At 38.7% G+C, this 14,642-nt stretch overlaps 1 protein-coding gene across 1 annotated transcript; it reads right to left on the bottom strand.

Moving 5' to 3' along the window:
• Positions 1-558: 558 nt before the first annotated feature.
• Positions 559-9,369, bottom strand: LOC145252825 (uncharacterized). Its single transcript, XM_080112798.1, has 2 exons — positions 9,260-9,369; positions 559-1,850 (listed from the first exon to the last, which is right to left on the bottom strand). The coding sequence occupies exon 2, from the start codon at positions 1,827-1,829 to the stop codon at positions 696-698; it is 1,134 nt and encodes a 377-aa protein (XP_079968924.1). The 5' UTR covers positions 1,830-1,850; positions 9,260-9,369; the 3' UTR covers positions 559-695.
• Positions 9,370-14,642: the final 5,273 nt, after the last annotated feature.

The following is a 14,642-nucleotide window of genomic DNA, read 5'->3' as shown; positions in this document are numbered from 1 at the left end:
TGGAGATATTTACACACTCCATTGTGCTAGGTCATATAATAGCCATTTTCTAGCAGGACCTTACAGTTGAATGTCAGGTGGCTCACACTCTCAATTTTTTTTTTTTACATGGTGGTCACTACTTATCAAGGACCAGAAGATACTCAGGGATAAGGGTTATTGCGTGTACAGTAATCAATGAGATAGTATCGTAGTAATCATTAGTATTGGAGATTTAAAGTGTCCTACTTAAGGGGGTGATTCACCAGGAATTTGTTTATGTTGGACTTGAAAACATCCAAGTTGTAGTCAGATGGGAAACAGGCAAACAGAAGAGAGTTCCACAGGCGTGCACGTCTAAGAAAAAAGCTTTGTTCATGGAATCTACGTTTTGATTTAAGCACAGATAAATGTGTGGGGAAGAACCTGCACTTGCTGTCATTGTTTAGACCACTCATTTTCTTGATCTTTGGCAGCCATTATAATTCTTTCCTGATCATAGTAGAGCGATCCTCTTTTCAGCCGGTTAATAGAGCCTTCTTTATCTATATTGTCTTGCATGAATTCATCCAGAAAATACTTGGAACGCTGTTGATTGGCCCATTCTTCCAGTTTTTTTAGTGTGTCACCATATACCTTATCAGATATAATAACTGAAATGATAGAAATCTTAACATTCCAGTTTCTCTTCATGTCATACGTAAGAGCTTGGCATTTCATGATGTTTTTCCTTTCAGCTCTCCAGAATGTGTTATCATATGACGTATTAGATGCGATTTCTGTGAAAATCTTTGTTCACAAGCATCACATTTAAAAGGTTTCTCACCCGTATGTGTCATCACATGTTGTTTCAAGTTTGAATTCACAGAAAACCCGCGCCCACACACATCACACCGAAACGGCTTTGTGCCGCTATGTATTAACATATGCTGCTTTAGATTGGAATTTACGGAGAACCCATGACCACATACGTCACACTGAAATGGTTTCTTCTCACTGTGAATTACCATATGCTGTTTTAAATGTGCATACGTGGCAAAGGTACATCGGCAAACTTTACAGTGAATCGGCTTCTCTTCGGAGTGTCTGGATATGTGCCGCTTAAAGTTTGTCTTGAGAGAAAACCTGCAGCCACACACTTCACATTGGAATCGCTTCTCCCCTGTATGTGTTAACATGTGTCGCTTAAAATTTGAACTCCGAGAAAATCTAGCACCACATATTTCACATGAAAATGGTTGCTCTCCTGTGTGTGTTAATATGTGCACGTTTAAATGTGAACTTTGTGCAAACCTCATTTCACAAATCTCACACTGAAAATGCTTGTCGCCTGTGTGTGTCGACATATGCTGTTTTAAAAGCGAATTATACAAAAACCGACCATCACATATTTCACATTGAAACGGTTTCTCTCCACTATGCATTGATTTGTGGTTCTTAAGATTTGATTCGTGTGGAAATCTAAGTCCACAAATGTCACAGCAAAAAGGTTTCTCTCTGTTGTGTGTCGATTTGTGTGCTTTGAGTCCCACATGACTAGCAAATTTGGCTTCACAAATATCGCAGTGGAAAGGTGTCTCTCCAGTATGTGAATATTTGTGTGTTTTGAGACTTGAATTCCTGGAAAATCTGGCCCCGCATTTATCGCATTTGAAAGGTTTCTGTCCACTGTGTGTAAATCTGTGTCGATTGAGGCTTGAGTTCCTGGCGAATCTTGCCCCACACACTTCACAATGAAAAGGTTTTTCACCTGTGTGTGTTCGCACATGAATATCCAATACCGCCTGTGAGCGAGCAACATATTTGCAAATCTCACAATGCAAAGACTGCATTTTATCAGCAATATCCATTTGGTATACTAAACCGGCATGCTGAAAAATAAGGAAATAAATTAAATCAATAGTCAATGAATATAAAACTCTATTCAACTATATAAACTACTTTTTAAAACATATTCACATTGTCAAAGTCATTTTACAAAAATGCAATATTATGTCATGATTTAAACATGTTTTCAGTTTTAAGAAATCTCTCAGATTTGGGGACAATAACTTCAAGAAAAAACTGATTAATTAAAATGTAATTCTTATATGGTATAATTGCTTGTATCTATCTTGCACTTGGTTCACTAGGGATATTTGCTAAGTAGTTTGTTGTACATAAGACATTGGTATTTTGTTGTTTGTTACCTCTCAGCTTTGTTTGATCCAGCATTATTGGGGACACTAACTTTTATTAGGATTGTTTCTTTCTCCTTGCACCATATCACTATGTCAGATTTAATAGTTTCATTTTCTAGGTACGTAACTGTACGAATTACATAATCATAATGAATGGTGTATGAAGTATTTACTCTAAATCTATAAATATAAAAACGAAAATGTATGTATGTATGTGTGTTCGCTTTTTCTGTATGTCTACAAAAGGCTTTTTTCAGAGAAGGGGTCGGTCAGTTCACAACTTTTAAAAACTTTTTATATCACATATAAATCGTAATATCTCACAGTTAACAACAAAGCTCGCCTGTCTATTTAATTTGCTCGATTTCGGGAAGATAAATATTCAACATTTGTCGCTCGCCGCATGTGGGTTAGTCTTTTTCCTATAACATCTTGGGAAAATACTATCCCACAGTCAAACTTGACCTCATTAAATCATTAAAACGGGCACCTGCCAAATCCAAGTAATTAAATAAATTCAAACGTGTTTCCGTTAGCATCTTGCGGTGGGGCAATGGTTAACGTTGCACTTTTTTTTTTTCACACTTTAATTTACAACTTTGCCTCAAGGGTTCGGGTTCGATCCTCATACTTACTTTTTATTTAACCCCCCCCCCCATCCCCGGAGTTTCCACACACAACTACAAACACCCGGGCAATGCCGGGTACCCCTCGCTAGTATAAAAGAAAACAAACAAATCAAGTCATTGAATATAAACTCATTCAATTATACAAACTAATTGAAATAATCATATACTCACATTATCAAAGTCATTTTAAAAATGCAATATTATGATATGATTTATATATGTTTTTATTTTCAAGAAATCTCTTGTAGATTTGGAGAGAATAAAATCGAAAAAGAAAAAACTAATGGATTAAAACTTTACTTTTACATAGCATAAATAAATCACACAGATACATATGCATTTAAAGGGAAGGTCAGAGTTCTAAAAAAATCTCTTGGTTGGAATGTATAAGATAGTGAGTGAATGTCTGGCATCCGATAGAGTGCCCCATCCACAGCTAGAACAAAATAATCAGAAAATTGAAAAAGAAAAGTAATAACATAGCAATCAATGAAATTATTCAGACATTAATCCCAAAACTGAAATGAATGACAACATATAATTGTGGAAATAAAGTGCCCCCCCCAAAAAAAAACAAATCTAATAGGCCCAGCACTATCGGCTAAGCTCCAGCCTCTGTCTCACTATTTCAGTAATGTTGCATTCCTGTGCCTGTTTTACAAGTAATTTAATGGAATGTGCTCTGATGAACTCTCAGCACTTGTGCCCTCTCAATGCACATACTCCTGACTAACCCGACAAGCAGCAAAATCCCACCTCTTTACTGTTAAGATCTCCAAATGCCGGAAAGCCTTCTACTCTAATAATTTCTTGCTTCAAAATGCTTAACTTTGAGATAACCATCACTTTCTTGTTTCCCTGACTGTACATATATCAAGAAGTTTAAATGTTATGTGAACAAACATCTTGCTGCTCAACTCCCCTCAGTCTCCTGTTAAACACGATTTGGGGTGAAAATGAGTAAAAAGATATATATTACGGGATTTCAGATCAACAGAGTCATGGGTAAATGTATAGCAATTATTCTAAAAAATATATTTCTATAAGAAAAGCATAAAAAGTCATTATTTTACTTATGTTTTTCATTTTGTTTTTTGCTTTTCAACAGAAAAAGTCATTTCTATGAAATGGACAAGATTTTTAAAACATTGGTTACATGTCCTTAAAAAACGCTATCTATCCTGGAAATGAGTGATTACTACTGCATAATGGCCGAGAAGTGGATGACCATTTCATGCGAAATTTATATGCAAAAGCTCCTTTCTAATATGTAAAATACTGTCATTGTTTTTTTGTTTTTTTTTAATTTCTTTTTGTGGTACTTGTGTTATCATGTTGAAATAATAACATTATTATTTAGAAAGCCATTCTTAACATAGGGAGGAGAGTGTTTTGTAATTATTCTGTACTTTCACCTAACAATTTAATTGAAAAAATATTGTAAAACTTGAATGCAACTTGAAAATACTATTTTAAAAAAATGTATGGTAACATAAGTGCATAATCACCCTTTTTCTGCTACTTACCATTTCAGGCTGTTTACATGTAATCGCCTGAAAAGTAGAATCTCTTAAAAACAAATATGATTTCATTTTTATTTTAAAGTGAATTAGCATCAGGTAAACAACTGCACAAGTGTATTTTAAAGAAAGGAGGAGGAGGAGGAGCAGGAGGAGGAGGAGGAGGAGGAGTCCATTCCTGTCCTTAACTAGAAGATTATGGACTCAAATTGTATATAACAATGGCGATTATATATTCCTGCCTTTTATTATTTTGGCATCATCACGTGTATGATGACGCTTTTTAGTTTGTATGAAAGCGGTACCCTGCTCTGTATTTCTTTCATTTTCGTCTTTTTCCAAAATTTTCAGCAAATTATTATCAAATGGACACTAGTCTATCAAATTATTAAAAAAATTTAAGTCAATATATAAATATTTGTAGAGGGATACTTAGTTTCTAATGTAACGTTCCAGTAAATCGATCACCCATTTTAGAACCATTTGACATTTTTAGGCCAAATTTCACAAAGCTTTTTTGTAAAGCAGTTTGGCTTTGGAAGTTTTTTGGCCTTTTTCAGATTCACAACCAGTTGTGATGCTTTATGCTTTCTGCCTAATGATGTGATTGGTGATGGTAGCTCCATGTGCACATGCTTGCATAAACCATTGTGTAAGTGCTTCGTTAACATCCTTGTTCATGGATTGGTGCTTTCAGTAGCAATTATTTCCATTCATTTACATTTTTTTTTTTTTTACATTTTCACCCCAAACAAGGCACATTGCAACTTTGGTGTAGGGGGCTACTATCAGGGGAAACAACTACTGGGGTACTATGTAGAGATTTGGGCAGCAAGATGTTGGTTCATGTTGCACTTGAACTTCTGCATATCAGTACAGTTGGGGAAGCAGGGACCTGGAATGGAATTCCAAAGTCTAGCGGTTCTGGGGAAGAAACTACCGGAGTAGAAAGATCTTTTACATCTAGGGATCTCTACAGTGTGGGGGTGGGATTTTGCAGCTTGTCGGGTCTGTCGAGGGTGTTCACGTCGTGGGGTCACAAGTGTTTGCAGTTCGTCAGAGCATTCACCATTAAAATACTTGTAGAACAGGCAGAGGGATGCAACGTTTGGTCCATGGGACAGAGGCTGGAGCTTTGATGCCAGTTTAGGGCCTATCAGATTTGCGACTCTCTTTTGAACCCTGTCAAGGAGCGAGAGACTAGTAGCCGATGAACCAGCCCAAATGTGACAGCAATACTCCATACATGGGCGAATGGTGGCCTTATAGAGGTACAGGATACTTTCGGGTGTTAGTAGTTTTCTAGCACGGTAGAGAGAGCCTACCTTCCTTGCAGCGGCCCTGGCAATGCCCTCGATGTAATTGTTCCAACTCATGTTTCCTGTGAATGTTAGACCAAGGAGCTTGAAAGACGTACTCTCAGATAAAGAGTCGTTGGCCATTGCTATAGGTGGTAGAGAGGGTTTCTTGTAATTATTGAATGAAACCAGTTTAGTCTTGGCGGCATTGAACGTGACCATCCATTTTTGTCCCCATTCCACTACTGATTGGAGGTCATCCTCTAGTGTTTCTGCCATTACTTTAGATATATGTTCATTTGTTTTCCTGTCGTGCCTGCTATAGAGTGTGGTGTCATCAGCATATATACCCATCTCAGAGGCAATTTTGTCGGGGAGGTCATTTATGAATATCAGGAACAATAGAGGTCCAAGGATAGACCCCTGGGGCACTCCCGCATTTATATCATATTGTTTAGATGTACGACCATCGAGAACAACCTGGATTTTTCTCTTATCTAAGGATTCAATTATGTTAAGTATTCTACCAGTGATACCGTATGATCTAATCTTCCTGAGGAGACCCTCATGCCATACCCTGTCAAAAGCCTTAGATATATCTAGAGCTACCGCTCTGCCCTCTCCCGCATTGTCCAGTGAATGGTATATGCGTTCAGAGATTACAGTGAGGATGTCTGCTGTGGAACAGGCTTGTCTAAATTCATATTGTTGGTCGGTCAGAAGTTTAGCATCTGTAAGGTGATGGACTAGAGCATGGTTAATTAAGGTCTCAAATATTTTGGCAAAAAGTGGGAGGAGGCTAATAGGGTGATAATTTAATGGGTCAGTTCTTTCGCCAGAATTCTTGAATACTGGTACCACAGAAGCAGTTTTCCATGAGCATTTTTTAATAGCACAGCTGGGATGAGATCGGGTCCACATGCTTTTGAAGTGTCAAGGTTTTTTATGATAGCATGCACCTGAGCAGGGGTGATTTTCAGATCGTCTAGCATGGCGTCTGTCCGCATAGGAAATTGAGGTAGGGAGTGGTTGGAAGGGTCCAGTGTGGAGTTTGAGGCAAACTGACTGGCAAGCATGTTAGCCTTCTCGGTTGCTGAGGAGACAACCTCGTGATTGTTGGTTAGTGGGGGAATTGTTGATTGCCCATTATTTGCTACACTGTTGTAGATTTTCCAGAAGTCTCAAGTTCCTAGTTTTTGTGCTTCGATGCGTTTTTTAGTGGTTTCCGTAAATTCTCTCTTAGCTGTCGCTATTTCTTTCTTAACGTTATTTCTAGCTTCTATATACTTCAGTCTGTTTGAACTGGACTTATGTTGGTTAAACCTGCGGAATGCATGCTGCTTTTGAGCAATGGCAGTTGCGCAAGTCGAAGTAAACAATTGGGGAAAGTGGGGCTTGCTATAGAATTTCCGCATGGGAACATGCGCTTCGATTGCAGTTTTGAACCATTCAGTGGTCTCGTTTGCACACTGTTCAGCAGGAAGAGAAAAAATATTTCCCCATGGGGCGTCTCTGATAAGATCTCTGATGGCTTCCCAGTCAGCCTTTTTATAATATCTCGTTGTTTTGAGCACTGGCTTTTCAGTTTTGGGTCTAGAGTTTAGGGCGATTTCAACCATTATCACTGCATGATCAGCGTTCCCAAGTGGGCTGTCGGCTTTCATTATACAATCATCAGAAACTGTGGTCAAAAACAGATCTAAAAGTGATGCGTGTTGTTCTTCCTGATCAGGGAAACGGGTTGGAAACGTAACAATTTGTGATAGGGAGTGAGATATAGAGAAGCTATGAGTTGCGCTGCCCGCTGCATCTGTGTAAGTAGAGAATCCAAGCCAGTTTTTGTGATGGACATTAAAGTCACCAAATACATGTACTTGGGTGCTAGTGTCGAAAGAGAGTGCTGTGTTTATGCTGTCAGATACTTTGTTTATTATGGTGCAGTCTTGGGTCGAGGGAGAGCGGTAGAGAAAATAAAAGTAGCTAATGTTGTGTTGCATGTTTAGTCTAAAGCACATAAAGGCTTGATCATCCGTTTCTAGGTTTGTTTCTCTAGTCAAGGGAAGGGTATTACGAATGTAAACTCCAAGTCCTTGCATATGTCTGTCAGAGTCCTTACGGCAGAGTGGGAGATATCCAGGCATGTTAAAGTAGTTAGAGGGGATGGAGGAGTGTAGGTTAGTCTCACTTAGTGCTAAGATATCCGGGGTATTTGTTAGGAGAAATGCTTCAACATCAGCTAAATTAGTTCTAAGCCCACGGATATTTGTGAATGCAAGCCTGCAAGATCTGAGATCGTCTTCTTTCTTGAGACTTTTTTGCTGTTGAATAAATGATTCCGTACTTTTTGGCTGCAGCGGCCATTTTGATTTTCTTCACTTTGACATCGTCAATGAGCTCCAACTGTTAAGCAGAGCTTTTCATCGAGACACCGATGCTGACATCACTAATCACAATGATCGCAAGCAAACGGTTTTCAGTGGAAAAAATTAACAAACTTGAAGTGTTGAAATTAACGTTTTCCCGCTGCCAAATATTGTTTGATGCACACACACACACACATACACAAAAAAAAAAAAAATCCGTCGTTCTGTTTCTCACGGACATGCAGAAAATCACTTGAAAGGAATCAAAAATCGTCTCGCCAATCTAAAAAAAAAAAAAAGAGTTTTTTTTATATGCTCAAACTCGACATATGCAAATTATGACGTAGTCGAATTTGAGCATATGCCACCTTTTCATTCCCAATTGGTCAGATTTTGAGTTTGCGCCTCGCACGTACGCCACCCTTGACCATTTTTTTATATGACTGTTGTCACAAAATTTTTGACTCAACAGAACTGTAGCTCACCTCTGTTTGATTAATTTATGACATCACATTGTCACTCAAGACAAACTCTCATATCGGGGAGGATGGGACCGGAGGAAATCTCTCTTATGACCGGGTTTCTCTCATATCAGGGTTTCTCTTATGTCCGGTTCTAATTTATATACATTAACACAGGCTCTAATTTGAGGCCAGAGAAAATATCTCTGATATCCGGGTTTCTCTTATATCAGGTATCTTATATCCGGGTTACAGTGTATATTGAAGTTGTTTAGGAGTAAAGCAAAAACCATGTCGAAATGCCTTTAATTCTAAATAATTTACGTGGCTAAAATAGGATTTAACAAAAGTTCAAGAGACAGAAATTTGTTTTTTGTTTGAAGAAAAACTTGGACGTAAAACCAATGTTTTTGTAATCTTACCGTGACATTTATTGGGTGCGATTTTACCACTATTTTGTTTTATTTCTTATTTTGAAGTGATTATCGAGTCTTCAACGACATCGCGGCCATCTTTTCTTGCTCTCCGGCAGCGTTCAACATTACTTGCTTTTCGAACTGAATAAACATTTTACATTAAATAAAAACACTAAAAACTTACCCAGTTAGGTAGAAAGGTTATTTATCTTGCCTTTGATAACATTTATTTGTTATATATTTGTTTTTGACAACTTTTTCGTACCTCTGTGTATATTAATACAACCCCTAAATTTAACAGAAAAATAGAGATTTATTGCGATAAAATTATCCATATGATGTTTGTGTCAAAAAAAAAAAATGTCTGACTTAATTCTCTCCGGTTTTTACATTTTTTAATAAATAAAACTTACCTTAAAATTATTCACGATTTAAAGAAAAAAGAAAAAAATGTTACAAAACCTGACAACCTAAAATAAAAATATTTTCTCCAAAGAAGTGAATTACAAAGCAAATTACAACAACCGGTGTCAGAAAATAATAAGTTCCTTGTGAAAAAAAGAAGAAATTCATTACAATTAGTTTATTTTCTCACCAATTAGTAGTTTGGGAGTTTTGTTTTCTTGGCCTAGGAGAGCAAAGCATTTCTTTTTTTGTTTTGCTTTTTTCAATCCACAGAAAAAAAAAAGTGTTCAAAAATTCAAATATATAATAAATAAATGTTACCAAAGGCAAGATAAGTTACTTTACTACTTATCTTTTTTTTTTTTTTTTTTTTTTTTTTTTACAAAGGCATCACCACATTATCAAGGCCCAGAGGCCACTCAAGGATAAGGGTTAAAGAGTGTACAGTAGAAATTGGACAATATAGTAATCATTAGTAATGAAAATTTGGTAAATTTGATAACTTATATGGAACGGCTCATCAAGAACTTATTTACGTTAGACTTGAACACAACCATATTGTAGTCAGCCGGAAAGCAGGAAAACGGAAGACAATTCCACAGGCGTGCAGTTCTAAGAAAGAAGCTTTGTTCATGGAATCTACGTTTAGGTTTAGGCACAGATAAAGAGTGGGGGAAATTATTGATAGTGTTTACAGCTAGACGAGTGTTTCTTGTGAAAGTTTGGCGAGGGGGGACCATAGATTGAAGCTCAGTTGAACACTTTCCATGAAAATAACGATACATCAGAGACAAACTCGCAACATCTCTTCTGTGAGATAGAGGTTGCAAGGAGGAGAAAAGGACATCTCCTACGAGGCTACGAAGTCTATTTTGAACTCTATCAAGGCAGGACAAGTTCTTTCTAGCAGCTCCTGCCCAGATGTGGCAACAGTATTCCATCCTTGGACGTACCTGGCTTTTATATAGATAGAGAATAGCATCAGCAGTGAGATATCTACTGGATCGATAGAAAGATCCCACCATTTTTCCAGCGGCCTTGGCAACAGATTTGATATACGTGTTCCATTTAAGATCAGGAGTAATGGTCAAGCCCAGAAGCTTGTCAAAACTTGAGGCCTCCTGAAGACGAGAGCCATTCATTTCAATTGATGACAAATGTGGATTAGAATGTTGATGATGTAAAGAGAGAAGCTTGGTTTTAGATGCATTAAAAGTAACCAGCCACTCCTTTCCCCATTGTACTACGTGCTCAAGATCAGAGGAGAGAGAATTGGAGAGAACTTGCTCGTTTACTGTCTTAGATGTGGTACCATAAATGGTAGTGTCGTCAGCATAAATGTCTACAAATGATGTAAGGATATGATTTGGAAGATCATTAATGTAGATCAGGAAAAGAGTTGGGCCCAGGATGGATCCCTGAGGGACACCGGCATTAATATTGTGAGCTTCTGATTTTTGCCCCTCAACTACTACTCTTATGAATCTATCAGAAAGAAATGATTTAATAATTGAGAAGACTTTTCCAGCTATACCATAGCTAGCGATCTTATGAAGTAAACCTTTATGCCATACCCTATCAAAGGCTTTAGATATGTCAAGAGCAATTGCCCTAGAAAGATTGCCACCGTCGAGAGATTTGCTAATCCTATGCGATATAACTGTAAGGACATCTGCTGTAGATCTAGCAGAACGGAAACCATATTGAGTGTCACTAAGAAGGTTATTTTTGTTGAGATGTTTGATTACTTCTGTATTTAATACAGATTCTAGCAACTTACTCATGACGCACAGGAGACTTATTGGCCTGTACTGAGAGGGGGATGAGCGATCACCTGAATTCTTAAATACAGAAAAGAAAAGTTTTTGGTGTTTTTACTCATTTTAAAAAGTTTATTCGGTTCGAAAAACATAGTGTCGAGCCTTAGGAGAGAACAAGAAAAATGGCCGCGAGTTGACACCTAAATATGTAAAGGTTTGATAATGACTTAAAAATAATTTTAAAAAATATATACAAAATACTGTTAGAAACCCATGCAATATATGTTCTCATTTACATGCCTCCCCACGAGGGCAGTGTTAGGCACAAGGTCAGTTTTTAGTGTCGGAAAAATCCAGTTCCTCAAAAAGGGGCACTCTGGATAGAAACAAAAATACAATTTGTCTCAGTCTAGAAGGACTTCTCCACGGGTCGTTGTTGTAATATGAAACATCATATGCTCCAGGCGCACTTATACGTACGGAACTACCGGAAGTTCCGGTTTCTGTATCTTAGAAAATAAACATGCTGCTCCGGCCCTTCCTCAATGAGACTTCGCCTTCATTCCTTATTACAAATATCACTTCAACCGAGGACAGAAAAGGTGAAGTGTGGTATTAAAACAGATACTACATTTTGTTCCTAGCCAAAAGCCCAAGGAAGTTGAATGGATTTTTTTTTATTATTAAATTTTCACCCCAAACAAGGCAAATTGCCTCTTTGGTGTATGGGGCTACTATCAGGGGCAACAACTACTGGGGTACTATGTAGGGATTTGGGCAGCAAGATGTTGGTTCACGTTACACTTGAACTTCTGCATGTCAGTACTGTTGGGGAAGCAGGGACCTGGAATGGAATTCCAAAGTCTAGCGGTTCTGGGGAAGAAACTATTGGAGTAGAAAGATCTTTTACATCTAGGGATCTCTACAGTGTGGGGGTGGGATTTTGCAGCCTGTCGGGTTTGTCAAGGGTGCTCACGTCGTGGGGGCACAAGTGATTGCAGTTCGTCAGAGCATTTACCACTAAAATACTTGTAGAACAGGCAGAGGGATGCAACATTTCGTCGATGAGGCCTATCAGGTTTGCGACTCTCTTTTGAACCTTGTCAAGGAGCGAGAGACTAGTGACAGATGCACCAGCCCAAATGTGACAGCAATACTCCATACATGGGCGAATGGTGGCCTTATAGAGATACAGGATACTTTCGGGTGTTAGTAGTTGTCTAGCACGGTAGAGAGAGCCCACCTTTCTTGCAGCGGTCCTGGCAATGCCTTCAATGTAATTGTTCCAACTCATGTTTCCTGTGAACGTTAGGCCAAGCAGTTTGAAAGATGTACTCTCAGATAAAGAGTCGTTGGCCATTGCTATAGGTGGTAGAGAGGGTTTCTTGTAATTATTGAATGAAACTAGTTTAGTCTTGGCAGCATTGAACGTGACCAACCATTTTTGTCCCCATTCCACTACTGATTGGAGGTCATCCTCTAGTGTTTCTGCCATTTCTTTATATATGTGTTCATTTGTTTTCCTGTCATGCCTGTTATAGAATGTCGTGTCATCATCATATATACCCATCTCAGAGGCAATTTTGTCGGAGAGGTCATTTATGAATATCAGGAACAATAGAGGTCCAAGGATAGACCCCTGGGGCACTCCCGCATTTATATCATATTGTTTAGATGTACGACCATCGAGGACAACCTGGATTTTTCTCTTATCTAAGAAGGATTCAATTATGTTAAGTATTTTACCAGTGATACCGTATGATCTAATTTTCCTGAGGAGACCCTCATGCCATACCCTGTCAAAAGTCTTAGATATATCTAGAGCTACCACTCTGCCCTCTCCCGCTTTGTCCAGTGAATGGTATATACGTTCAGAGATTACAGTTAGGATGTCTGCTGTGGAACGGGCTTGTCTAAATCCATACTGTTGGTCAATCAGAAGTTTAGCATCTGTAAGGTGATGGACTAGAGCATGGTTAATTAAGGTCTCAAATATTTTGGCAAAAAGTGGGAGGAGGCTAATGGGGCGATAATTTGATAGGTCAGTCCTTTCGCCAGAATTTTTGAATACTGGTACATCAGAAACAGTTTTCCAACAGCCCAGAAAGCAAGCTTCATTAAGGCATTTGTTGTAGAGTTTGGAGAGAACTGGAGCAACTTCGGCTGAGCATTTTTTAATAGCACAGCTGGGATGAGATCGGGTCCACATGCTTTTGAAGTGTCAAGGTTTTTTATGATGGCATGCACCTGAGCAGGGGTGATTTTCAGATTGTCTAGCGTGGCATCTGTCTGCATAGGAAAGTCAGGTAGGAGTGGTTGGAAGGGTCCAGTGTGGAGTTTGAGGCAAACCGACTGGCAAGCATGTTAGCCTTCTCGGTTGCTGAGGAGACAACCTCGTGATTGTTGGTTAGTGGGGGAATTGTTGATTGCCCATTATTTGCTACACTGTTGTAGATTTTCCAGAAGTCTCGAGTTCCTAGTTTTTGTGCTTCGATGCGTTTTTTAGTGGTTTCCGTAAATTCTCTCTTAGCTGTCGCTATTTCTTTCTTAACGTTATTTCTAGCTTCTATATACTTCAGTCTGTTTGAACTGGACTTATGTCAGTGAAATCTACAGTATGCATGCTGCTTTTGAGCAATGGCAGTTGCACAAGTCGAAGTAAACCATATGGGAGAGTGGGGCTTACTATAAAATTTCCGCATGGGAACATGCGCTTCGATTGCAGTTTTGAACCATTCAGTGGTCTCGTTTGCACACTGTTCAGTAGGGAGAGAAAAAATATTTCCCCATGGGGCGTCTCTGATAAGATCTCTGATGGCTTCCCAGTCAGCCTTTTTATAATATCTCGTTGTTTTGAGCAGTGGCTCTTCAGTTTAGGCTCTAGAGTTTAGGGCGATTTCAACCATTATCACTGCATGATCAGCGTTCCTGAGTGGGCTGTGGGTCTTCATTATGCAATCATCGGGAACTGTGGTCAAAAACAGATCTAGAAGTGATGCGTGTTGTTCTTCTTGGTCAGAGAAACGGGTTGGAAACGTAACAATTTGTGATAGGGAGTGAGATATAGTGAAGCTATGAGTTGTGCTGCCCGCTGCATCTGTGTAAGTAGAGAATCCAAGCCAGTTTTTGTGATGGACATTAAAGTCACCAAATACATGTACTTGTGCGCTAGTGTTGAGGGAGAGTGCCGTGTCTATGCTGTCAGATACTTTGTTTATTATGGTGCAGTCCTGAGTCGAGGGAGAGCGGTAGAGAAAATAAAAGTAGCTAATGTTGTGTTGCATGTTTAGTCTAAAGCACATAAAGGCTTGATCATCCGTTTCTAGGTTTGTTTCTCTAGTCAAGGGGAAGGTATTACGAATGTAAACTCCAAGTCCGTGCATATGTCTGTCAGATTACTTACGGCAGAGTGGGAGATATCCAGGCATGTTAAAGTAGTTAGAGTGGATGGAGGAGTGTAGGTTAGTCTCACTTAGGGCTAAGATATCTGGGGTATTTGTTAAGAGAAATGCTTCAACATCAGCTAAATTAGTTCTAAGCCCACGGATATTTGTGAATGCAAGCCTCAAGGGAGGAGGCAAGTTGAATTTGTTTGTCCCCAAGCCTGGTTTAAGCTTATTTTTAGACTGTA

Source organism: Euprymna scolopes, chromosome 29, assembly GCF_053919585.1.
Source record: "Euprymna scolopes isolate OS-2025 chromosome 29, ASM5391958v1, whole genome shotgun sequence".
Lineage (NCBI taxonomy): Eukaryota > Metazoa > Mollusca > Cephalopoda > Sepiida > Sepiolidae > Euprymna > Euprymna scolopes.
This window is presented reverse-complemented; position numbering and strand designations above follow the sequence as displayed.